This window comes from Tasmannia lanceolata, unplaced genomic scaffold (genome assembly GCF_043159265.1).
Source record: "Tasmannia lanceolata isolate RefF3 unplaced genomic scaffold, GAP_Taslan_0.1 ptg000004l, whole genome shotgun sequence".
Classification (NCBI taxonomy): Eukaryota; Viridiplantae; Streptophyta; class Magnoliopsida; order Canellales; family Winteraceae; genus Tasmannia; species Tasmannia lanceolata.
This window is the reverse complement of record NW_027518681.1, coordinates 7771753-7799323: the sequence shown is the minus strand read 5'-3', so window position 1 is coordinate 7799323 and position 27571 is coordinate 7771753. Positions and strand designations below refer to the sequence as shown.

The 27571-nt window shown below is 38.0% G+C and overlaps 2 protein-coding genes across 2 annotated transcripts; one reads left to right on the top strand and one right to left on the bottom strand.

Annotated features, from left to right (window-relative positions):
• Nucleotides 1–350: 350 nt before the first annotated feature.
• LOC143875616 (protein MAINTENANCE OF MERISTEMS-like) lies at nucleotides 351–7521 on the bottom strand. Its single transcript, XM_077377228.1, has 3 exons — nucleotides 6871–7521; nucleotides 6354–6785; nucleotides 351–644 (listed from the first exon to the last, which is right to left on the bottom strand). The coding sequence occupies exons 1-3, from the start codon at nucleotides 7519–7521 to the stop codon at nucleotides 351–353; spliced, it is 1377 nt and encodes a 458-aa protein (XP_077233343.1).
• A 5224-nt stretch (nucleotides 7522–12745) lies between these two features.
• Nucleotides 12746–27571, top strand: LOC143876196 (P-loop containing nucleoside triphosphate hydrolases superfamily protein). The gene is made up of 16 exons (XM_077377889.1): nucleotides 12746–13433; nucleotides 13546–13623; nucleotides 13720–13836; nucleotides 16506–16594; nucleotides 16668–16812; nucleotides 16913–17008; nucleotides 20619–20710; nucleotides 21158–21259; nucleotides 21345–21491; nucleotides 21645–21795; nucleotides 22316–22378; nucleotides 22464–22700; nucleotides 25302–25406; nucleotides 25486–25599; nucleotides 25684–26292; nucleotides 27168–27571. Exons 1-16 carry the CDS (start codon nucleotides 13386–13388, stop codon nucleotides 27459–27461), a joined length of 2487 nt encoding a protein of 828 aa, XP_077234004.1. The 5' UTR covers nucleotides 12746–13385; the 3' UTR covers nucleotides 27462–27571.

The following is a 27571-nucleotide window of genomic DNA, read 5'->3' as shown; positions in this document are numbered from 1 at the left end:
GATAAAAGGCAGAAGTGGAGTGCATTATCCGACATCGGTGTGCCAATACCAGCCCATGTGTAGCAAAAGCAATAACCAAATACCACCCTCTTTTCTTATAAAGGCCACACTCTTATAGAGTAAAGGGGTAGTCACAAATACATGAGATTGGGGCTGCCCATGGAACAAAAGGAGGTCCAATATATCATTTCCCTAATAAGAGGGATCGGCTAGGGTTTCTCAAGGGAGAGGCCTCTCCTTTGCAATAAATAGAAGAGAGAGAGAGAGAGAGAGAGAGAGAGAGAGAGAGAGAGAGAGAGAGAGAGAGAGAGAGAGAGAATCAAATCCACTTAAACCCATTTCTGTCTACACTAAAACATAGCCATCAAATCCACCTCCATTGATTCCGGCAAGATTGCCGGAATCCGATCATATACTTCGACCAACTTTCCATTTTCTCCGACCACCACCACATTCGGCACGATCGGGCCTTGATTTCGCTCCTGGGACTTCAACCTCTTCTGCACATTTTCTGGTTCGGTGTCGACTCCATCTCCGATCCTAGCTCCGCCATCAACTTCTCTTCCATCATTTTCGGTGCCGGCACCGAAGCTCCGACGAACATTTAACAATGGCAATTTCGCCCAATACAGGTAATGCTCTACCTTTATTTGATGATATTTTCACCTCAAAGATCTAAAAGTTGCATGAAAAGTTAGCTTGTTCCTCTCATGTTTTAATTGTTTTCCTCATACTAGTACTCGGAATTGGGAGTGGTTTATGGTTTTTCATTGTTTTCTTTTCTTTCACTGTTAACAGAAATGGAGTGAGTGGATGTTGGTATTGAAATATTACATGTAGGTATCGACATTAGCACTACCATGCTTTCTTAATTGTACAAATTTGGGCTTGTCTCTTATACTTCAGTTGGTTTTCTAATTCCCTCTAAGAATTCTCATGATCCATAGAGGAAGTTCTGATAAAAAATGGGATAAACTGGGTCTAACTATTTGAACATGGAGATGTTGATGTCAGCTTCCATTCATTAACACTACTATGTTTTGCTAGCTGAACCAATTCAGTTTAGCCTTTCTTTTCTTAGCTGATTTGAGAAAACTTTATAGATTGTGAGAGCATTTGAGGATTCTATAATTAATAAGGGACAGGATTGGAAAGTACAATTAAGTTTACATGGTTATACTAATGCCATTTCCCTGTGTCATAGGAGACTGATATTTGAATGATTTGATGAGTATACCTTGTTTCGATAAGTACACCAAATACAGTTGGAGCTATCTTGTTTGCTAAGCGCACTAATCTCAGCTTGTCATTTCTGTTAGAATGGCTGTCTTAAGTTTTCTTGGAAAAATTGTGATGATCTTTGAATGTTATATCGGATGGAAGAATCAAGATAAGCTGATGTATCTTTGGAAAATACACTTGAGATGATATTATTGCCCTACGATGGTGTTAGAGGGCTGATATCTATACTACTCTAGTCGATTCGGCACGACGTTGTCGAGTATTTGTTGACACGGCTGAGTACTCGGTTGACGTGATCATAATTCGTGAGAGTCAAAGGAGTTTTTATCGACTTTATAAGGCAAAACACGAAACACGGATGCAGCACAATGCAAAACGCCGTCAAAGGAAAAGGGTGTTGACTCGGGGGAGTTGACGCAGATGCGGGGGGAGTTTTGAAATTATGGTTATTCTTTCTCAAAAAGAAAAATATGAAGGAAATGTTTATGTAACGACCCGATTTCCATGACCGAATCGCTACAAGCAAACACCTGCCAAAATACCCATAATAATTTTTTTTTTTTTTTTATATTTGTTTAACCAACCATGAAAATTAAATAGCCATCGCTCTTATTCCATTCCCAATATGTCTCCTTACAATAACTTTAACTTAAAACCAATTTACTCAATTAAGTAAAGTCTCGAACTAGCCAATTTAAAATAAATTCAAGTGTTGACGAAGGGTATCGTCATCCTTAATTATTTGCTCCCATCATCCTACGCTCCTAGACATCCTCGTGCGCAAACGCACCCTCATTAGAATTCTCTAATCCTGGGGAGAAAAATAAGGTCAGCAGGATGATAGAAACTGAACCAGTATAAGAATTCAATTTAAAACAACATATCAAGATCCATATTATAGATAAGACAATTGAAATTTTTCAAAATAATGGTTTACCAAAATCTTCTGCATTGAATAGAAAATCATTTAGGGTGAACAAATGTACTAATAACTGAAAGAGAATAATTCAATCACATTAGGAACAATTATACATCTACCACATTCTTATCATAACAATTTCATTTAAACCCAGGGCACTCCAGCTCCCACTAGCTTATTGCCCTTGCCTACACGGTAGACTCCGCGTGGACTTATTACGATAGATCATACCGCCTAGGGACTCTTGGTCTCCGTAGGATTCCGACATCAACTAGGAGGTGCGCGGTTCCCCCAAGTTGTATACCTTTGTTTTACGGGGATAACTCAATGGTTTCCCATCACCCTTTCCCATTTCCTCTTTGGATATTTCTTATGTTTCCATACGACTTACAAGTTATTTCATGTGATAAAACAATTAAACTGATAATTCCTTACTAGAAATCAGATTCCATTTCCAACATGTAATACAAGAGACAAAATTTCATTTATCATAGAATAGTTTAGAAAACATAAAGATTTAGATACTTCACCATTCTTGTTGCATGAATTGAAAGCCATACGATTAAAGTTTAGCTATCACCTGCCTTAATCTTACTACAAGGTGAATAGATTAGTCCCTGCTAGAAGGAGCCAAGAAGCGGTCCTGAAGGCAAATCAATAAGTGAAATAGAGTCAACTTATTTCGGTCTAGGTTCTTTTAATCATTTTCATATTTTCTTTATCGGGAGGAGCCCCTGACTTTGGGGTCAACAGGGTACCTGCAACGATACAACTGCTGCCCAGTTTTGGGCGTAAATACACCCATACTGACACTATACTGCTGTCCCGTTTTCGGACGGAAAGTACATATGTGTAAACATTAAGTTGCTGTCCCGTTTTGGGATGGAAAATACTTACGCGAAAATATTAAGTTGCTGTCCCGTTTTGGGACGGAGAATACATACGTGAAAACGTTAAGTTGCTGTCCCGTTTTGGGACGGAAAACACATACGAGAAAACATTAAGTTGATGTCCCGTTTTGGGACGAAAAATACATACGCGAAAACATTAAGTTGCTGTCCCGTTTTGGGACCGAAAATACATACGCGAAAACATTAAGTTGCTGTCCCGTTTGAGGACCGAGAACAACATACAAAACAACGCTTAATTTGGTCCATTTTGAGACCAACAATAACACACAAAAGCAGTGTTAAATCTGGTCCGTTTTGGGACCTATAGAACATACATTAACAGGGTATAAATCTGGACTGTTTTGGAACCGATAAAACATACATTAACAGGGTATAAATCTGGACCGTTTTGGGACCTATAGAACATACATTAACAGGGTACAAATCTGGTCCGTTTTGATACCTATAAAACATACCTTAACAGGGTATAAATCTGGACCGTTTTGGGACCTATAGAACATACATTAACAGGGTACAAATCTGGTCCGTTTTGAGACCTATAAAACATACCTTAACAGGGTATAAATTTGGACCGTTTTGGTACCTATAGAACATACATTAACAGGGTATAAATCTGGTCCGTTTTGAGACCTATAAAACATACATTAACAGGGTATAAAACTGGACCGTTTTGAGACCTATAAAACATACATTAACAGGGTATAAATCTGGACCGTTTTGAGACCTATAAAACATACATTAACAGGGTATAAATCTGGACCGTTTTGGGACCCATAAAACATACATTAACAGGGTATAAATCTGGACCGTTTTGGGACCCATAAAACATACATTGACAGGGTATAAATCTGGACCGTTTTGGGACCCATAAAACATACATTAACAGGGTATAAATCTGGTCCGTTTTGGGACCAAGAAAACACTATAAGACAAGGAAAGAAATAAGGGTACTTACTTGGATGGATCAAGGTATAAAGAGAATCAAGAGTAAAGCTCTTCTTCTTCTTCTTCTCCTTCTTTCTTCTTCTCTCTCTCTCACTTGGGCGTCCAGAAATTTGGATGTGGGAGAGAGCCCAAGTTTCTTATATTCTTCTCTTCATTGTTGTAGTTTTATATAGAAGAGAGTGAGAGATATTGTAACAACTACCCTCGTTAAATCTATAAAATTAGTTTTAAAACTGTAAATTCTAGACCATTGAATCAAAATTTAGGGTCGAGATTATCAACTTGTTTCGTCCTTCCTTGATTATCTTGGATCAAACGAGTTGAAAATCAAGGGCCCTAATTTAATTCAACAAATATATGAAATGGCTGCTATTTATAGGATTTTTCCTTGGAAATTCTTGTACATAGAAAAACAAGTTAAAAGTGAAGAATAAATGGCAAGTAAGAGAGTTCCACATTTTCCCTCTTGTGGGAAAAAAAACGTGTGAACTTTCCTTTTTTAAAATCCATTTTTATAGAAGGTCTGCTATTAAATTGATCTAACGTTCATAAAACCATTCTAAATTAAGAAGGTTAATAAGGTTGAAAAAAAAAAGGGGAAAAATAGTTGGAAATTTTGGAAGGGAAAATCACGATCCCTAAAAATGGAAAGAAGAATGGGCAAAACTGAAAATTTCTATATAGAACGTATAGTCTGTGGAATCATCATCCTTGCTTAGAAAAAAACTTGAAAATCCCACCCAAATTAGTTACATACCTTTTGTTAAGATCAAAATCAAGAGAAGAAAAGGAGAAAGAATACTGTGAGAGAGAGATGAAGAAAAGAGAGGCTCGGACGGTTCTTGGCCGGGAAACCCATCGTGCTTTTTCGTCTTCCCCATTCACCAGCCGAGAGGTATGCTTCTTTTGAGTTTTACTTGAAACCCTTGATCAATATCTACTTGAAATCCCATGGCAACTTCTTCTTCTATTTTTGGAAGCCATGGAACGGCATCCCCAAACCGTGTATGCGATGAAACCCTCTCTGTTTATTCTTCAAAACCCATTTCACTTCCACGATTTTGCCATGCCCTGTATCTCACTCCAAAACCTCCAAAACCTCATGCGTTAAAATTAATTAGGGTTTCTGCAACTAAGAAAACAAAATGCAAAAAGGAAAAAAATAAATACATAAATACAGAAATCTATACTTTACCCATTTCGTTTCCACGTTTTTCTCCATGCTTAATCTCACGATTTCATCACCTGCAAAAACCCAATCTGTGTTAAAAAGAAATACATGGATTCAGTAATCAAAGAAAGCAAGATGAAAAAAGAGGGAAATAAATAAAGTGATCTATTCTTTACCCATTCCATTCTCGATTTCTCCATGCTCAATCTCACGATTTCATCACCTGCAAACCCGCATCTTTGTTTAAAAAAAAAAAGAACACAGTACATATGTATGCGTATAAATATTCTTTTGAATGGTAATGCGTATAAACTAATGTATACGTAAAAATCTATGTATAATTACTAAATAGACATGGTACAGTTTTGATGTATAAATTAGTGTATAAACTATGTATCTCATCCTTGCCAGGTTATCAATCTTCCCACCTCCTCTAAGGGGCTTGTCAAATTTTTATCCACAAATCTAACTGGAAGGCAGGTGACAGCTAGACCTTGCCTTGTAATGGTTTTCAATAGACCGGTGGCGCAGTGTCGAATCCATTGGATTTCTATCCAACGGACCGTCTTATGTGGGAATTCCCGAGGGTATTCACTATTTTGCAGGGGTAGGGTGAGGGTTGGGTTTCCCGTGGCGCAGTGTCGAATCTATTGGGTGGAAATTCCCGAGGGTATTCACTATTTTGCAGGGGTAGGGTGAGGGTTGGGTTTCCCGTGGCGCAGTGTCGAATCTATTGGATTTATATCCAACAGACCGTCTTACGTGGGAATTCCCGCGGGTATTCACTATTTTGAGGAGTAGAGTGGGGGTTGGGTTTCTCGTGGCGCAGTGTCGAATCCATTGGATTTATATCCAACAGACCGTCTTACGTGGGAATTCCCGAGGGTATTCACTATTCTGCAGGGGTAGAGTGAGGGTTGGGTTTTCCGTGGCGCAGTGTTCAATCCATTGGATTTATATCCAACTACCATTACATAAGCCCTATTTGAGAATACAAAATAGTAATCAACTAATTAACTATTACATAGATCTGAATATCTGATACCCGTTCAGCAAAATACATCATCAAAATACAAATAAATCACCCCCTTGCCTCACCAGTCATAGAAGCAGCACTTGACTGTGCCTCACCAGTCCCATACCATTCCTAAAAATAGTTGTTCACCTCTCCAGGGGTGGGGTTGTTCTGAACGACAACGATGGTTCGCCGATTCCAGTCTCTATCAATCGCATTAACTATCCTCTTCTTCAAGGATTGAGGGCGAATGGAGTCTGGTACCGAAACATCCACCATCGCTATGTGATGTTGGGCTCCAAAGTACTGTCGGAGGATCCGAAGAGGCAAGTAAAAGGAACTGCTCTGGAAACCCATTATCCGAACGCACTTCTGACCAGAAGTCTCTAGGACTGCAGAGGAAATGGGAGCCCATGGGAGAGTCCACTCAATGTCCTTACTTTCGCGACCCTTAAGCCATATAGCCCAACTGTCGTGATCATCGAATGAAACTAACACCTCCCGAGTATTAAAACTCCTCGTCCAGGCTCGTCTTGGCAAAGTTGGTGGAGCCAAAATTCGTAATCTCTCCACTAGCCAAACCTATATAAAAAAAGTGTTAGAAACAATAATTATCCATAACCAAGTACATCATTCAAGCATTTTTAATAAACCATCCAATACTTACATAAAGAATGACGGAACTTCCCAAGAAGTCAGATCCAGTAGATCGGCGAGCACTATCTAGACTATCAAAAAGTTCCGCTAAGACAGTAGGAGCTAGATTTGTACCTTGGCGAACTTGATCAACCAAGTCTACAAAATATAATGGAATCAAGTCTGATGACTCTGATCGGCCCGGAAAGAGAAACATTGGATAAGCACATAATGCTAATGCATTTTCACGGCAACGACGATACTCCATATCCAGTTCTCTACTTGGTGAAAAGACTTGTACTAGCTTATGCACGAAGATACTACTTGCCTGACGGTAGTGACCTAGGGACTTATGTGGTACGCCAATCAGACGGCTCAATGCCTTATCATATCCCTCCTTAAAGGAAGGCTTGAACATGGGACCATCAGGAGAAATGCTGAGCATCATGCAAATATCTTCATGAGTCGGACAAAGCTCTTGCATTCCAAAATGAAAAACATGCAAATCTGGATCCCAACAACTGATTGCGGCACGAATCAAACCCCAATCAACACAGACAGTGGCAATATTGCGTAAGCTGCAGAGGCCCACCGTGCCAAGATTAACTCCTTCCACTTGATGCAACCCATTGATCCATGCCAGTAAACCATTGTTGGAGACTTCAGCCATTCCGCTCGCCATCACTCATAAAGGCCCCATGTAGGCTCGTTATGTAGTCTCGTACTATTATCGAATGACAAATGATAAACAATATCTTATTAGCTCAAAAGATAGGCCCACCGTAAGTCAGAGAGAAATTGAGTTTGTACAACTACAACTACAATGCTACAATCAGCAATTCAGCATATTCAATTTGAGTCGGACACAAAAAATCAACAATTCAGCACATTCAATCATAAACAATATTTGATAAACATATTTTTGCACAATGCTACAATCAGCTCATTCAATCTAAATAATATTCAATTTTGAACTCAAACAGTCAAACTCAATTCTCAAATTCTAAAATTAGTATACACTTTTGGAATTAAAATTCACATCTCATCTAAGGAATATCAATTTGCAACACCTTTAGTGCCACTAACAAGATCATCCATCAGCCCCTATTTAGCCAAGTATAGTTTTCTTCAAAAAGGTTTCAAAAAGGACAGTGGGGCAACTTCTAAGGATGATCCAAAGACCAAAGTTGCAAAGTCCAAAGTCCAAAACCAAATGAATGGTTTGGATCATCCTATCAAGTGGGCTCCACTGTAATTTTGAAAAATCACTTAGTTGTGCAATATTAAAACATGGTAGTGCTAAACTCCTATCAAGTGGGCTCCACTGCCAAACCCAAAGTTATCAGCACTACTGTATTTGATGCGGGCACTCCTCAGTCCTCCGTCCTCACTTTTTTAAAAATTTAAAAGTATGGTATGGCCTGCACTACAGGATGATCCAAACCGTCCATTAGATGGGCCACGGCCTAAATAGGTTGGGCGCCAAAAATCATTTCCAAAGGTTGATCCTAAGTCCTAACCCTCCGATCTATAGAGGGTTAGGATCAACTCTCAAACATTCAGATCGGAGGGTTTGAGAGTTGATCCTAATCCTCTAATCTATAGAGGGTTAGGATCAACCTATGGAAATGATTTTTGGGGCAAAAAAACTTTTTTAGGCCGTGGCCCATCTAATGGACGGTTTGGATTATCCTGTGGTGCGGGCCATGCCATACTTTTTAATAAAAATACAAAAAATAAAAAATCATGGATTATCCAAAGTTCCAAACCGTGAGGATAATCCACGGTTTGGATTATCCTGTGGTGCGGGCCTTGCCGTGAGGAGTGCCCTCATCAAAAATCAAAATCAAAATCAAAATACATGAGTCACATTTCACATAAACTGTGTGAGAATGGTTTCTCACAGAAACCATCCACACAGAAACCCATCCCTTTTTTTTAGTATTTTCAAAAAAAATAGAAAAAAATATATACATACCTTTCCTTCTTCTTCTTCTTCTTCTTCTTCTTCTTCTTCTTCTTCTTCTTTTTCTTGTTCTTGCCGGCGGGAATCGCGGTGAGAGAGAGGGGCGGCGGTGAGAGAGGAAGGGGGGAGAGGAGCGGCTGTGAGGAGGAGGAGAAGAGGGTTTTCTTGTTTTTTCGTTTTTTAGGGTTTTTTTAGGTTTTATAGGTTTTAAATTGAAATTATAAAAATAACCCCACTCAAAATATCACCCTTACTGTTAAAAAAGGCTATAAATATAATTTCACGTCAAAAAGTTGGGATTCGCGATTCCCATCACTAAAAGACCGGATTTGATCTTATGGGAATCGCGCTTTTAAATTATGTGATTCCCGAATCCAAATGACTAAAAACCGCGTATTTTATTTCCATAAAACGCGTATTTACCATTCCCGAATCGCGATTCCGGTGGAAACAGAATCGCGAATCCCAAATGACGATTCGCGATTCCGATGGAATGGATTCGGGATTCCCCAGAATCGGGGAATCGAATCGAATTACGATTCCGATTCGCGATTCGGGGAATCCCGAATCGCCAACTCCAGGTGCGAATCCGGCTTCTCTGGTTTGAAATGCTATACCAAATCACGGATGTTTCCCCTATTTTAATAGGTGCTTACTATTTGTTGATCTTTTGCCTTTTCTTGAAGCAACTTGTGTGGTTGGGTTGATTCAATGTGCAGTTTTAGATGATGATGACGACAATTGTTGGTGTGAAGATGAATCCTTCGATGATGGCTTTGGCATAGAATCTCACTTGGTAAAGGAATGGGAGAGGAGACGAGCCAATTTTCACACAGTATCCTGACAAATTTAGCTGATCTACATGTCCTAGTCTCTGCAGTCTCATCTGTGAAGATTTTTAAATCTAGTATATTTTGAGAATTAGGAGTTCTTGACGAATTTTCGGATTGGTTATAGAGATGGGGTCACGGAAGGGAAGCAAGCTTCTGCTCAAGTGGGCTTTAATGTTGGATTCCAACAGTCTGTTCTTGTCGGGTACAATTGGGGCCTCGCTAGAGGTGTCACTAGGTAAAACTCGAGCTTTTTTTGTTGTTTCTCTCCTGTGTCAGTTCCAATTTCTTCATTAGATTGACACCAAACTCTTTCATTTTTTTGTCTTCCATGTGATTTTGGCACCCAATATGAAGCGCATTAGCCGGCCTTCCAGTTCATTTTAAAGAAAAGTTGGTTCATAAACTAGAAATAAGAGAGAAGCGTCAGAACTTGTATGAATCTGTGCATTCTATTTCGACAAATGATGCACTCAAATTGTTTCATGAGGATATCTTGGGTAAACAGATTAGAGCAACCTCATGATCACTCAAAGGAAGATGTTGATGTAGTGACTGCACCTGGCGATATTTCAGGCGGCAATCAGCTCAGTAGATATTCAAGGGAGCTGGGAGCCATTATTCGTGAATCTCCCGCCCTTGAAGTTCATGCACCATTGGATCAACAGGCGGTCGGATTGACTTTCCCTTAAACATCTGGTTGAGCAGCTTATTTACAAACTTATCTCTGAAATTTGACTTCCTTTCCCTGTAATTCTAGAATCCATTTGTGTTACAGAAATGGGTTTTTTTTTATTTTAGTCTTGTAAATGATTGTTATGATCTTGGATTAATAAGCAATGCTTTCTTCACTTTTTGTATTTTTTCTAAAAGAATTTTTAATCCTTTTTTTTTTCTTGGCTTCATCTGTAACTGTTATTAAGATATGACTTGCAGTGTCTTTCAAAATTCACATTAGCTATTTATTGTGTTATCTTCTTAGGCCCTTTTTGTTTAAGATGATGACAACCGATTGTGAGTTCCAAACCTATTAATTGGCTCAAATTTAAATGTAATTTTGAGTCCTATAATTGGTTTTTGACTCACAATCAATTTTCATAATCTTAAACAAACAGTGCCTTAGTTTTCACTGGTTATATGTTCTAGCTTCTATTCTTTGGTAGTTGTATTTTCTCTTGAAGGTATATAGCTTATGGGCCTGTTTGGGTCCCTAGAAATGAGTAGTTTATGTTGATTTTACCAGTACCACATATAAGGTTATAAAGATAACCTTATTGTGATTTGTAAAGATATTTGTGCTAATTATCCCAGTTGCACATGTACGATTATCCAAACCATTCATTTGTTGGGCCCTAAATGGTGCCACCCCTCGACAGATTGGAGGGTTTGAATCGAAACGTGTGGGCCAACGGCAGCTAGTAAAGGACAGCCTCATAGCCAAAATACGCACCCCACCAAGATAAAGGATTGTAACTAAAAATAGGGAAATTATATACTCTGCTCTTTTTATTCCCTGCTCCACCTGCTTGTAGTGTAAAAGGGTAGTCGTAAATACACCAGACGAGGCTGTCCCAGAGGATTAAAGGGCATGAATTTATCACTTCCCTTTAAAAATGCCTTTACGTGTCTGTACGTTTCAACTGCCCTAAATAAATTGGCTTTAAAAAGAAGGGCATGCGAAATTTAATAGCCTTAAATTTCGCCCATGATATCGAATGGTGGGGCCCATGCCACCTATAGTAACTGAGTAAAGACAAGCTATTACACGTGGAACTCGTAAAGGGTGCGACAGAAGCTACGGTTCTTATGTCAAGTAGAAAGGCCAAACGATAATTTCCAAAAAAAGAAAAAAAAAATTAAATATAACAATTTAGATTTTTAGAAGATGAATTACGAAATTACCCTTATCTTTTTTAAGCTGGGATAATCAAATGACAAAAAACCCCAAATCAAATATGAAATTCCTAGGATTCTTCTGTGGGATCCAAGTTCATTATTGTACTACAACGAGGTGGGACGATTATAGCATAGTGGGACCTACATTTTAATTGATCTGAACCATCCGCTTGATAGGTCATCCGTTGGATCTCGTATGGGAGGTTTTATATAATGTCTAGTTGTCTACATATGAACGCGGCAAAAAAAAAAATAATAATTTGCAATTTGCTCCACATTATTGGAAGATCTTAACCGTTCATTCGTTTGTTGGGTCCGACTTTAATAGATTGTGCCCTGGAAATCATATCCATCGGATATTCGCACCCCTTGGATTTGTAGACATTTAAAATGACTGATAGATTATTAGAAACCTTTATATATCGGAGGGTTGCGATCATCCTTAGGGAGATGTAAAGAGAGGTAGGGGCAGACCAAAAACAACTTGGGTGGGAATAGTGAGGAAATACCTGAAGGCTAGGAACATAACAGAGAACATAACCTTGGATATGAGAGAATGGAGGAAAATGATCCATGTAGACTAACCCAACTAGTGTCAGGATTATACTTAGTCAATTTGACCCGGATAAATCCTTTCACCTTCTTCATGAAAATTTTCTACAGGATTCATTAGCCGACCCCAACTAGTTTGGGACAAAGTCTTAGTTGAGACTATTTAAGTCGGGGCCCAGCATATGAACGGCATGGATCATCTTATAATGTGGGATCTTCCATCTTGCTCTTTCATTCCCCCACCTTTCGTGTTATAATTTTCAAGATGCTCTTAACAACCGTAGGGGTATTTTTTGCATCAAAACTCATTGTAAAGAGGGTATTTTTGCCATTATACGCATGACACGGAAAGGAGACAAGATTGTCTAGCAGCAATGTTAATATCGTAAATTAAGACAAGAGTAGGGGTTCCTTTGCAATAATATCGTTTCCCGTGTTTTCGTGGTCCCAAGTATCCGTTACCTTTTTCCCCAACAGTAAATTGCCAAAAAGTTGAATAATCATGATCCACAGTTACTTGCATTTCCCTTTTTAATAAATAAGAAAAGACAATCCAAAAAATCTCGAGGCAGATGGACGGTCAGATCTTGACGATGAATTCATTTCTATATAATTTGCTCGTGATCAGTTTCGTCTTCTTCCGCACCTCGATTCTCTTTCTCGGAAATTATTTATTTGAGAGCTGACGTGGAATCTCTGAGCATTTCTCTCAGATAGAGATTTTTCTTGTCGATTCGATTCCTCCATTTCATTTTCCGCATCATTTTCCGTGAGATTCCACCTGAAATTTGTTCAGCTCGTTTAATCCTCTTCTCCTCCCTTTCTCTCTCATTTTCTTTGCAAAATTTACCCGTTTTTAGCTTTCGTATCAGTTTTTGGGGAGATCTAGGGTTAGGTTTTTTATTTTTTTTTATTTTTATGGATCGTGTTAAACGTTATTCAATTGGTAGTTGGATAGTTGCAGAGGCAGAATAGAAGGTGAAAAACGTGTCCTTCGAGAGGTTTTTTTATTTATTGAAGTGGAAAATTTGCAGGTTGAATGGTTTAGGGTTTTTTCAATTGAGAGAGTTTTGTAGGTTGCTGTTGCAGGATATGAAAGATAGGATGAGTAGGGGTTTGAGCAGGTGGATTTTAACCAGATGTGGTGATTTAATGAATGAAGGTTTAATAGTACGAAGAAATTGGAATTCTGTAGGATAGGATATGCTAGGGTTTAAGAAAAGGGGAATTTTTACTGGTTTTAGAGTAAAAAGTGGGATTTTTGGGGAGAGGTGTTTTTGACGAGGCAGATGCTGATCAGACATGCCAAGCATTAGAGCACCAGCTTCGAAACAGGCCACAACACTCTTGGTTTGTTCTTCAACTCTCTGATAATTATTCGTTAATCTAGGGTTGGTTTAGGGTTTTTATTTTTGTTCCTTTATGTAATGTTACCTCTGGTTTTTTCATTCGTTTATTACAGGTAGCTGTAAAATGTAGACCATTGACTGATGCAGAGAGACGGAGGAGTCGTAATATTATTCAAGTAACCAATGAGAAGGTGCTTTTTTTTTTCCAATTTTTGTGTGTGTATATTGATCTAATTATCGCCTTCGGGAGAGGAAACTTATATTTTATATTGCAAATTTAATTATAGGGTGTCACTATTTTGGATCCCGATTTGGAAAAGGACTACCTTGATCGCATCCAAAATCGAACCAAAGAGAGACGATATTGTTTTGATCATGCATTCGGAACCGCATGTACAAATACGGTATGCAGGATTTAACTCAATGCTTATGGAGCTTTACATTTGTGTAGCACTAATTGTTGCGCCTTCTTGTATATTAGATTTTCGATTTCTCTACTATGTTCATATTTTTAGGACTTGGAAAATTAGAAAATCTTTTCTGCTCCATACTGGATTTTGTGTGGCATATTCAATGTTGTCTCTTTCAAGATTATTGGCCAAGACTGTCATAGTCCTTGTAGATGCTGATCTCTTGATGTGCAGCTTACTAAATATCGAGTGTAACGTATCAATGAGCAAGAAAATATGATAAGTGATGCCAAAGTTAATGTATGTACCTGCTGGGGTTTTGTGGTCGAATGGTAGCGAAGTTGAAGTAGGACTTATCAGTACCTGGGTAGCAATATTGAATTCAGATTACACATCAGAGAAAAAAAAAGAGAAGAGAGAACTCTTGGATACTAGGTCTGCGTCATGAAGGATATATTTGGTAGAACATCTTTCATTATTAGTTAGGATGTATGGGTACGAACGCTAAAGTGAGATCTAAGGGAAGCAGGAATGAATTTTTGGCCATCTTACATTTCTAACAAAGATAAGGTAAGACAGCTACATAAAATGAACACATTACTATCATTCAAAAAAAATAAAATAATAATAATAAAATGAACGCATTTCTAAAACAATCTTTGTAAAGCGTAGCTGGATAATCCTTAAAACAATCTTTCCAAAACATGGATGGAGATTCCTTGACAATTTTATTGAAATTTTATGGAACACTTATTGCTGGCACCAAAATTAAATTCTGTTGTTGTACATGGATTTTGCTCCATCATCATAAGTTTGAATTAGGCTTTATATCATTAAAGTAGTGTTGCACACATCTTTAATATTTCAAAATCTATAAAGCATATTACAGGAGTTTGCAAAAAAAGAAAAAGAAAAAGCTTAATTTTTTTTTATGATGTTTTGAAAAATGTCGGTAGATAAAATGGTTTTCCATTGATTTTTGGAAAGTATTGCAAAAAAGTAAAATAAAAATCTATTATTCATATTTTTATCTAAATGGCTGCACCAAATCCTTGATAAATTAGTCTTAGAAATTTGTTAAAAAGACAACCAGAAACGACCCATCATATGTGTATTTTCACAGGAGTCAATGTGATTTGTACTGCATCAGCATAGATCCATTGATACCAAGTGATTATTCTATCAACATGAGTCATGATTGTGTGTATACAGATTTCCAACTATCTGCCAATTGTGAGTGAAGATGATTAATATGGACTGTGTTGATAAAAAGTGAAAATTTATCAAGGCAAGAGTGTGGGCATTTTGAGACATGAATATCAGTTTGTTGAGATGGGAGCATGAATATGTTGAGAAAAAAAGGGCGGCCCAGTGCACGAGGCTCCTGCCATTGCGAGGTCTGGGGAGGGCTAGATGTATGCAACCTTACCCCCTGCTTTACAGAGAGGCTGTTTCCGTGACTCGAACCCGTGACCACCAGGTCACGATGAATATGTTGAGACAAGTGTAAATTAACCAAGCTCTCGCTTCAAGTGTAGATTTGCAAATTGGAGCTGGAGTGGCCTTATAAAATTCTTGCTTCTAAAGTGTCACATGCCATGAGTTGGCCTTCGTAGTCGGGGACTATCATGTAACAATGCCATGCAACCTGACCATGTTTACTATGATGTCTAGAGGTGCAACTATAGGTACATGTGAAGTTGTCCACCCAAGTTCGCACCTTAACATGCAATGATGTCATGACCCCATGCCATATGCCACAATAGGTTGGTACTTGTCCAGTGGGCCTCCTAGTATCTCATGCTCTGAAACCTGGTATCTTAGGGGCCAAGGAGATAAAGAGTCTCAGTGGGTTGAGCTTTGATAATTCTTTGTGGAATATATTTTCTAGATATGACAGAAAGAAGGAAAATGGCTTGCAAGGCTACTTAAAAATGCTCGAGTCTCCCCCAAGTCAAAGAAAGATACTAAATTAGGGATGCATTGAATGGGACTCGAGGTATGCAATTCAAAAGTGGTTAGTAGGCAAAATGAAGATTTTCTTAGGCTTTGTTGCACGTGAGAAGTCATTAAACTCTTATGGGACGGAAGTGATGACTATTCATATGGGTGCTCAATTATTTGCCTCCTACTTCCTGGGACACCTTTAGAGTGAACGAGATTCTCATGGCGTTGGCACGGCTTTGCCTGACATTATACTGTAACTTGCACATATCTGATAACTTACTGATAAGAGCTCATCTTCCTTGATCTCTTATAATCACAGTGAGGCCATTGGGCAATTTGTTTAGCTACTTGTGGTCTTCGATTGTTGACCCTGACCGTGTGCGTAAGCTTTCCCCTGTAACTTCTGGATCCTCAAGTTCCTTTTTGCCGTGTGTTTTTCTCTTTTTGGTACTGTTTTCTTCCCTAATAAATTGCTGAGAATTTATAAGAATGGAAACATATGTCGCTGAATTTTTACTTAAACTAGAGTGGATCCTACCAAATTTCTCGTTCCTCAAAATCCCATGTCTTTACCTTAAGTACATAAAAAACAGACCTGGATTTGAGTATTGGTTATAGTAGGATACTTTCAAGTAGTTGCGGCAGTCTTTGTGAATTTTCATTTGTGTCCTTATGCTTTATCCCATGTAATTAAGTTTCCTTATTAACCTGTGCAGGATGTCTACAGGAAGAGTATTTGTTCTGCAGTTTCCGGGGTTGTTAATGGCCTCAATGCAACTGTATTTGCATATGGTTCAACTGGAAGGTACTGGCTAGATTCAGTTATTTTTTCTGTTAACTTTTATTTTCTTTTTCTAACATTTCGCATTCTTTGCCAGTGGTAAAACATACACGATGGTTGGCACCCATGATGATCCTGGGCTTATGGTTCTCAGCTTACATACGATATTTGATCTTATAAAAAATAACAATAGCTCAGATGACTTTGAAGTTACTTGTTCTTACCTTGAAGTCTACAATGAAGTAGGGTATACATTTTGATTCTAAGCAGGTTAAATTTTTGGTTATTATGACTTTTCATGCTTTACTAAACACATGATAATATCTGTTTTTCTAAGTTCAGGTTATCTACGACTTGCTTGAAAAATCATCAGGGCATTTGGAGCTTAGAGAGGATCCTGAGCAAGGAATAATCGTGGCTGGACTCAGATGTATTAAGGTTTCTTTTCCACGAAATTAATAATACCTTGGAAATAATTGGATTCTATATATATATATATATAGAGGAAAGTGTTTCTACTCGGTCCCCTAGATAAGCTTATCTACTCCTCCCTTTAAAAAAGTACAGTGGGCCCACGCTGTTTGGATGATCCAAAGCATTCATTTGATAGGTCTTAACATAGATAGGGTGTGCCCAAAAAATCAGCACCAAAGGGTCATCCTAGCCCTTCGTTTTGTTGGGCACACCGTGTCCAAAATGGACGCATATAAACGTGGACGTTTATATGTGTCCATTCTGGGCACCACAAGGCACTACAAAACGAAGGGCTAGGATGACCCTTTGGTGCTGATTTTTTGGGCACACCCTATCTATGTTAAGACCTATCAAATGAATGCTTTGGATCATCCAAACAGCGTGGGCCCACTGTATTTTTTTAAAGGGAGGAGTAGATAAGCTTATCTAGGGAAAAGTGAGTGTGAGCGGCTCCTCATATAAGCTTACATGAGGTGATGGCTAGAAACACGGTGGGCCCACATTTTTGGGGTAATCCAAACCATTCATTTGATAGGCCCTGACATAGATAAGTTGTGCCCAAAAAATAAGCTCCATAGGATCATCCCACCCCTTCGAACTGTGGAGGTGAAAATGGGCAAATTTGGGCATATTTATACTTGGCCATTTTCACCTCCCCAGTTCAAAGGGTTAGGATGATCCTATGACGCTGATTTTTTTGGCACAACCTATCTATGCCAGGGCCTATCAAATGAATGGTTTGGATCACCCAAAAATGTGGGCCCACCGTATTTATAGCCGTCACCTCATATAAGCTTATATGAGGGGCCACTCATACTCACTTTTCCCATATATATATATATATATATATATATATATATATAGAGAGAGAGAGAGAGAGAGAGAGAGAGAGGAAAGTGTTCCTGAGCTCGAGATCAAAAACACATGTGGCCCCACATTTTTTGGGTGTTCCAAAGCATTCATTTGGAAGGCCCTTCCATGGATAGGGTGTGTACCAAAAATCAGATTAATAGGATCATCCTAACCCAATCAAAGGTGGAGGGGAAAATGGACAGACACTCTGTCCATGTTTCTGCCCATTTTTTCCCTCCACAAATGGCAGGGTTAGGATGATCCTATAGGGCTGATTTTTGGTACACACCCTATCCATGAAGGGCCTTCCAAATGAACAAAAATGTGGGGCCACATTTTTTGGGTGATATGCTTATCTGCGCTCGAGTGCAGGAAACACGGTGGGCCCACATTTTTTGGGTGGATCTAATCATTCGTTTCAAAGGCCCCATCATGGATGGGGTGTGTACCAAAAATCAGCTCCATTGGACCATCCTAACCTTAGTTATAAATTCCGTTCCGGTCGCCGTTCCGTTTTGGCTACCGGAACGGAACGTTCCGGTATTCCGGCCGTTTCGTTCGGCGTTCCGGTCGAAACTTTCCGTTATGTAAAATACACTCCCCAACAACCATAAATGAATTTATGTAATTTTTTGGATTTTTTTTTAATTTTATTTCGAATTTTTTGGAAAAAGACGAAAAATGCCCTCCCAACAACTATAAAACGGTCATAAAACGAGGGCAAATCTGTAAAAAAACAGTCCCAACAGCTATAATGGCATTTCTGTAATTTTTTGGATTTTTTTACTATTTTATTTCGAATTTTTTGGAAAAAGACGAAAAATGCCCTCCCAACAACTATAAAACGGTCATAAAACGAGGGTAAATCTGTAAAATACACTCTCCAACGGCCTTAATGGCATTTTTGTAATTTTTTTGAATTTTTTTTGAATTTTTTCGAATTTTTTTGAAATTTTCAGCATTTCCGGCCGGAATTCCGCCGGAAACCGGAATTCCGGCCGGAACGGAAAATATGCCCATTCCGTTCCGGAATCCGGTCCGGAACCGGAATTCCGGTCCGTTCCGGCCGGAACGGAACGGAACGGAATTTATATCTAAGATCCTAACCCTTCCATTTGTGGGGTGAAAAAATGGGCAGAGTACACACCCCATCCATGATGGGGCCTTTCAAATGAATGCTTAGGATCACCCAAAAAAATCTGGGCCCACCTTTGTTTCCTGCACTCAAGCTCATATAAGTTATCTGCGCTCGAGCACAGGAACTGTTTACTCTCTCTCTCTCTCTATATATATATATATATATATATATTTCCTGAATCGAATATTGTTTATTTTTGTACATTTTGCCTTAAAAGTTACAGGGATATGATACTGTGTATTAATTGACATGAAAAGCCCCAAAAGATTGTTTTGGGAACATGGCTGGACCTTGCATGTTCTCCCATCTTGTTTGCTATGTTTGGATGTTGTATATTATTCATTTGAACTCTATTTATTTAGTAATTGTTTGTCTTTCATGTTTTTTAGGACATGAATGCATGTCATTGAACATGAAAGCCACACATTGGGCATGCAGGTGCATGCCATTTCGTTTGCATGTATGTGTAGGTGTATATTCACATCTGTGGCTTGTGTAGATGTATATTCACATGTGCGACTCTGGTTGCGTGTTTGTGCATGCACTCTGGTGTCTTTCTGTGCATTAATGTTTGTGATGGCTCCAAATGTCTCCCAGCGTACTATTTTCAACTTCTTAACCCCCTAAACATACATCAAATTGCGCTGTTTTAATATAGTATTTGTTCTTTGCCGGTGACGCGTTCAATTTGCAAAATCGGAGGTCTCCAACTTTGTTTTGCAACTAGGAGACCTCTGGTTTACATAGAGAAGGATTTTTGTTACTGGCCAATTAGGTAATGAGGCATTACAAATGGACTCTCTGCACTTTTGCTCGCCCATCCTCCTGGGTTTATGGTCTCTATTTTATTGCTTTATATGGAACCTCTGTTCCTATAAATATTTTCCCTTTGGTTATATCCTGATTCAGCTTTACATTTTCTTTTTATTTTTTCTCCAGAAGAAAGATCTGAAGGGGGACCTATTAAAATAACCAGCCAAGTTGATTACTGCTTCTGGTTTTGAATCCATATTATAACAAACCTTTACCCGCACATACACATACGATTCCCATTTTCTGATCCATTATTATTGTTGAATTTACATGTTTGCATTCTATCCTCTTAGTTTAAAATAGATGTCATATTTGCATCTTTTGTGGTTGAGAATAAAGGAATGATGTCCAATATTTATTGCACATCATGTGCCAAATTAGACGGATGTGATTTCTTGCTTTTCTTAGTGATTTTTTTTCTTGAATTGATTAGCCTTGCCGTTATGTTATCTATGCAGTGTTGACCAAGAGTGTGTTCCACCATTTGCTTTCGATAACATCTATGTAGTTCAATTATTGATTTTTTTCCCTCTCATTTCTGTTTCTTTAGTTTCTCCTTGTTCCTTTTTTCTTTGATTTCTCTGTGTTCATTTTCTCTCTAACAGTTGATTGTGCATCCAAATGGAGAATGAAGCAACTGACTGTTTTGGTGAACATAGGCACATGATGTGTATTTGTGACTGTATTTCTCCAACTGACTGTTAAATAGGCACATGATATGTGTATTTGTGAATGAACACATACTAACATTTGTTTCCTCCTATTTTTCAGGTTCATTCAGCTGACAGGATTCTCGAACTCTTGAATTTGGGAAACAGTAGGCGCAAAACAGAAAGCACAGAGGCAAATGCAACATCTTCACGGTGAACTTCACATAAGTGGTCTATTATAGCCAAGCGTGTTCTGATAATATACACCCAAATTGAAATTTGGGACTTTCTATTAGAATTAATATCAATTTGTACCACTTAGAATGACCTAAATTGATCTAAAAACGCCAAAACTGCAATTTGAGTGTACACCCAAACACACCCTAAAGTATCTAATTCATATACATAAAACAGCATCCTCTAATTCTATGTGATTTTATGTTTATTTCTTTAACATGCATCATTTTTTAGTTTCTTTGTTTTGTTATGTTCTTGGAGTTTGTCCCTATATAAATGATTTTTAAGCATTAGATAGTTTGTTCTTGGAGTTTGTCCCTATATAAATGATTTTTAAGCATTAGATAGTTTGTTCTTGGAGTTTGTCCCCATATGAATAATTTTTAAGTAACCAAAAAATTTGTTCCTTTCTTGTTTTAACAGCTCACATGCTGTGTTGGGGATCACTGTGAAAAGAAAACAGAGAAGCAAATACCGGAGTCAGGTTCTATGTGGAAAACTTGCACTAGTTGATCTTGCTGGCAGGTGTATAAATGTTTAGTGCACACGTCTTTCTATCAATATTCCCTACTTGTTCTGTACAGATTGTGATGTATCATTATCTGTGCAGTGAAAGGGCTTCTGAAACAAACAGTGGAGGCCAAAAGCTTAGAGATGGAGCAAACATTAATCGTTCACTTCTTGCTTTGGCAAACTGCATCAATGCTTTAGGCAAAAATCAGAAGAAGGGACTTGCATATGTTCCTTACCGCAATAGGTACCTGTTTGATTCAGACGAAATTTGGTCATTTCAGCCAAAAATTAAAAAAAAAAAAAATCGGTTTCAGCAGTGTCCCGAAACCGAAATTTGAATCCATGATTGAAACATGAAGCCTTCCAGAAGGGATAGCTAATGACAAGATTTTTGCAGCAAGCTCACACGGATTCTTAAGGATGGTCTGAGTGGTAATTCTCAAACAGTCATGGTTGCTACAATCTCACCTGCAGACAATCAGTATCATCACACTGTCAACACCCTGAAATATGCCGACCGAGCAAAGGAGATCAAGACGCACGTCCAGGTGAGGATCATTTATTATTTTACTTTGTATTAGGTGTTATTGGGAATGTCAATCACCATGACCAAAGTGATTCATGGTTTTTACATTTTGGCCATAATTGATGTTAAAAGGCATTTCTCTAAGGCACAAGTGTGAAAATTTGGTGTCGATCCTTTGTTAATGCCAAAGGTCCATGAATTAGTCATGTCAATTTTCTTCAAATCTGGGAAACAATCCCAAAGAATTGATTTGAAAACTAAATTAGGTTCAAAAAATAAAAAATTGACCTTGTTTGGAATCCATATGCATTTTAATTAGATTGGTAGAAAATAGGAGAAGGAGCTTTGGATGCATATTACTTCAATTGCTTGTGCTCAACTTAACTTTATACCCATTCTTTTTTGGGTGCATAGGAGAAGGAGCTCTGGATGTATATTACTTCAATTGCTTGTGCTCAACTTAACTTTCTACCCATTGTTTCTTGGGTGCATAGCTCGTAATCTGTTTCTCATGACTGAGAATGTTCTGGTATCTTTTTCAGAAAAACATTGGCACGATTGACAATCATGTTGCAGACTACCAACGGATGATTGAAAATCTTCAGGTAAGTTGCTCAAAGTATTCTCTTTGCATTTTTAACTCTTGAAAGGAGCCCTGTTGTATTGGATCCTATAACTCCTACTGTGCAGGTTGAGGTGTGCCGTTTGAGAAAGGAACTAGCAGAAAAGGAGTCACAGTTGAGTGTAAAACCTGCAGAAAAACCAGTGGATGATGAGCTGCCTTGGTTGAACATTTTGAGTCATGAAACCAATGAAAATGTTCAGGAGAGGATAAATCTACAGAAGGCATTATTTGAGCTTGAGGAAACTAATCTTCGTAATCGCATAGAGCTCCAACACTTGGATGATGCTATTGCCAAAGAGCAGGTTAGTAATATCAGAATTCCTATTCAAGTTTTTAATACATGTTATCATCATCCTTAAATTTTAGATCTTAATAGCAAGAATCTTTTGTTCAAGATATTGCCCCCCTCTTCCTCACCTTCTTTTGCTACTAACACCAACTCATCTCCACTATGATATTATAAAGACCACTTTTGACTCAATTAATTTTATAAATATGTAATTTTTGTCATTTTAAATTCTAGATATTGCACGTTTCTTCTATGTCCACTGCACTTAATAAATTAATAGTCACACAGTATTAAATGAAATGTATGTTTTCATACTATTGTGCAACCACATTTTAGTCACTCTAGATTGGGCTATCATGGTTGAAGCAGTTAACATGTCACAGTCTGCACTCTGAAATAAGGACTTCCAAAATTTCCTGCTTTCCATTTCAGTTCTGATGCTTTATAAGTTTTCTTGAAGATGTATAATATCTACTGGCCAATATGCGAAGTTAATTTCATGTGAATCCGATGGGAGTTTCCTGTGTGCCATTTCAATTTTAATGCTTTCAAGGTTTTCTTGAAGATGTATAATTTACACTGGACAATATTCTAAGTTAATTTGATGTGAATCCCATGGGAGTTCGGTTTTGCATAAAAATGCAATCTGGACCTCCCCCTCTTTTTTCTTTTCTTTTTTTCTGTTTGTTTTTTAATGTTCCATCTTTTAATGTGTGATTTATCTGTTTTCAGTAGTGTTCGATTGTTTTAAATGTTTACAAGGCTAGAATCATCAAAACATATGTTTGTTTGTTTCTTCATTCTTTTTTCCCTTTTTGTTTATATTTTTTCTAGTTGTTATTGAGCTAGGTCTACATATTTTCAGCATGGTACATGCATGGATGGTTTTATATTGACATTCTTTAATGACTTTTTTGTTTTGTTTTGCATGCCGAAGCTGAGTATATTTTCATGGCACACACTACTTGTTACTTTTAATAATTATCCTTCTATTACATTTGATATTTTACACTCTATGACCTTGTGTACAGGCCTATTCTCTTTTTTTCTGTTCATTATTATTATTTTAATTTTGATTTAGTTTTGTATGAATTTCTTCTTTTCTTAGTAAAAAGTTTGTTTCACGTCAATTTATGTATATTACATTATTTTCTTGGTTTTCATTAGTGACAAATCAGCTAGTGTTTTATCTATTTTTATTATTCATTTATTTAGTTAAAAAAATTGTTTCTACACTTGTAGTTCAAGTAGTAGCAACCATGGATTTAAATTTTGGTTTCGGTACAAAAAAGTAATATTTTATTATTTACAAAATTTCGGAAAAATACTGAATTTAAAAAAAAATTGAATTTCTCAAAATTTCGGCAGAAATTTGGGAAATCCGAAACGCGAAATTTCGGTTTCGGTCCCAATGGAAATCCGAAATCACTGATTTCGGACGAAATTTAAATCCATGGTAGCAACACAACTTAACTAACAAGCAGTTGGTCACCCACACCCACTTTACAAATCTAATAAATCGTGCTAAAATTGTAGTGGAATAGACAAAAAAGTGGAATAGGGGAATTTTTTTGAGAGAAATTATATGATTAACGAGCGGACATGCTTGTATTCATCATCCCACCCTTGATATTTGATCCGACAGCACCACACTTTTTAAGATGCTGCTGTCGGATCAAATATCAAGGGTGGTACTTCCGTCGTACGCTGAATACGAGCATGTCCGCTAGTTCAGCATATAGAATCTCTGTTTTACATGCATTATTTATATATCATGCTTTGCCAAATGCACTTGTAGATGTAGTGGCAAGACCACACGACCTTTGTAACAGAAACATGAAAAAGGATTAGTCTTAGCTTTTCTAGAATCGATCGCATCTTTTTGTGGAAACAGTTTTTAATCATATTTAAAACAAAAAAAAATACTTTTCAATTCCTTGCAGCTGGGCATTTTTCTTCTTCTAGAATTGAAGGATTCATTTGCCCACAAGTTACAGTGTTCGGTTTGGAAAAGTACATAAAAAAAAAAAAATTAAGTTAAAGAAGCTAATCTAGTAAGCACTAGAAAAAACTAAAACAAAACATGGATATATTGTACTAGACCTGCCATTTATCAATATCATACTGAAATCCATCTAAAATCATTATAATTATGTAGCATTCCTCCTCTACGTAGACAGATGGTTTTTTTTTTTAAATGGTAATTATATGCAACGAGACAGAGGGTTTTGCGGTTGTTAAATTTTCCCATTCAATTAGGATGATTTTTCTACCAAATAGGCCCATAAAGGCATCTAAGTTCTTCTAAGAAAAAATGGTCAATGAAGTGTTTTCTTCTTCAAAACATAAGTAAATAAATAAAGAAGAAAAGTAAACACGATCTGACCACACAAAACCTGAAGTCTCTTATACCAATCTAAATACATGCCACTACATCTTGTTACAGGTTCCATTCTTGTGAATTACAGTGAAACAGCACATGGTTCATTCATTTTATTGATGGCTCAAACTTTATTAGTGATGCAACATGAAAGTTGACGACCAACTACACATTAGTTTGATTTCTCCAGTTCTAAAATTGATGGTTTAGCTGACGAAACACCTGTATCTCCAGGCTATTGAAAAAGACGGGAAAGTTGTACAGGCTTTAAGATCAAGGAGGCAGATTATTCTTGACAACATCCGAGACAATGACGAAGCCGGTGCTAGTTATCAGAAGGTGGCGCCACTTATTTTCCCAGTCTCTTACCAACATTTATCTCTTGATCATCAACTTAATTATTTTCTCTTTCCTATAGGAAATTGAATTAAATGAAAAGCACCGATGCCAACTTCAAGATATGATTGAGGAAGCCGTTGGTAACAATGGTAACAAGACCTACTTACGTATTCTCAGCCAATACAGGCTCCTTGTAAGTAGAAATAATTGACTCTGAATATCTTGATAATTCATGATTTATTTCATTATAAGAACACCATTGCTGTGACAAATGTAGGGGATGGCTAATACCGAGCTGCAGTTTGAAATGGCAATACGGGATCAGGTCATATACAATCAAAGAGAAGCACAGAGGAACCTTTGGAACTTAGTCATGGGACTAGGACTTGATCAGAAACAGATAATGGAATTGGCTGCAAAGCAAGGGATAACTATAGAAGACTGGACTACACCCCATTGTGGGTCTCTCAGAATAAAGCAGTCACCTTCCAAGGCCTATGGAAGATCTCCACCATTTTTGTCATATCCCGGTATCAGTGGACAATCCTATGCTTCCGCAGGTTGTGTAGTCCAACATCGCCAAGATTTCAGTTCAATGGCTTGCTTTAAGGGTCAATTGGATGGTCAGACTGTATGCAGGCAGGAGCACCATAGCTCCTACTACTTGATGTCTCATGACCACTCTCCATCTGCCTATTTGGGGATGAGGAAGAGAAGTGAGCATTGGCTGAGCGGGAAACCGGTTCCTCGTTTCTACACACCTGAGAAACAGCCTCAAGATCCATGTTGTTCATACCCAGAGACGAGAAGTCATTCTTATCCATGGAGTGAAGCAAGCTGCATGTCAACACCTTCTTTCCACAGGGATTTCAACCGGCAGCGTAAGGTATGTGTAGTTGCAGGAAAAAAATAATTCCTGCTTTTTTCTTATTTCTGTTTCAGTGCAGTTTGAGAACACTAGGCAGATAGTCATCCTCAAGATCAATGCCACCGGTCAATTTTTGGGTCCCACTAGGGGACATGTATGTGCAATCAATACAGTTGATCCTGTAGAACATCATGAAGTGGCCCACATTATTTTGGTTTCAACTGTTTAGCTTCTCTTTGTAGGACCCTGAATGAGGCTTTGTGGATCAAGACCTAGGTCATCCGTTGAAGGTGTGAACAGCATTTGGCTGGACTTGTGGTTGCCACTCAGACCGACAGATCTGATCACATACTTAGTCACAAGTGGCCCAGAAAAGTGTGCTAGGAGCCTAATGACTGCTGTTTTTTTAGCAGATTTCATAGTTTTATGTTTCTTTGGGGTTGCTCAGTAATTTCAATTTTCCGTCTGGGCGCGATCACACTACTTTTTGACTTCCCCTTTGATCCTTATCCTAGTTTTCCATCTAAATCAATTGCACCATATGTCAGTGGCGTTGTGGATGCTTGAGAAGGGTAGGGAGAGATCACCATCTCACCCTTTTGTTTTCCTTGAATTCACAAGGGAGGTAAACAGTAAAGAAACTAAAACTGAATTCTGTTATTCAATGAGCAGATCCTCAATACACCACACATCCCGTTATTTATAGGTATCAAAACTTCTTGTTCCCAAACTCTTATCTCTAATCCAATTAGGATTATGATATGCTATATATCTAATCCAACTAGGATTGGGATAAACTATATGTAATGCTGGCTGACTTAATTCTGAGACCCAAAAAGCTAACTAAAAGAGAACTAAAGCAAAGGATGTCCTACATCAACCTTTTTGTACAGGACTCATGGCATTCCAATAGGCAACATCTGGCCGGAGTTCCATCGGTCGGAATCGGCAGTAACCATGGCACCTACGAAGACATTACGAGGCATGGCGGGGCGAACAGAGCTCTATTTAGGAACATATCGGAGCACAGCACAGGTATGCTCAATTCTCAAAATACTTATTGTAACACACTCTCGAGCTGCCCAGATCTGTCCAAATTGCAGTCACCCTTTGCCACTGCAACGCCAATGACTTTTAGTTCCCTCGGCGGCCCTGAATACAAAGGTCACACCTCCAATTTTGTATAGTTTTTTTTTGTTCTCCCAATCGTTTTGTATATGTAACATTGGTTAAGCAGTGCTTATTTTGCATCTACTGGGTGGTTGTTCACCTCAAAAACTTAGCTTTATTTTCTCAA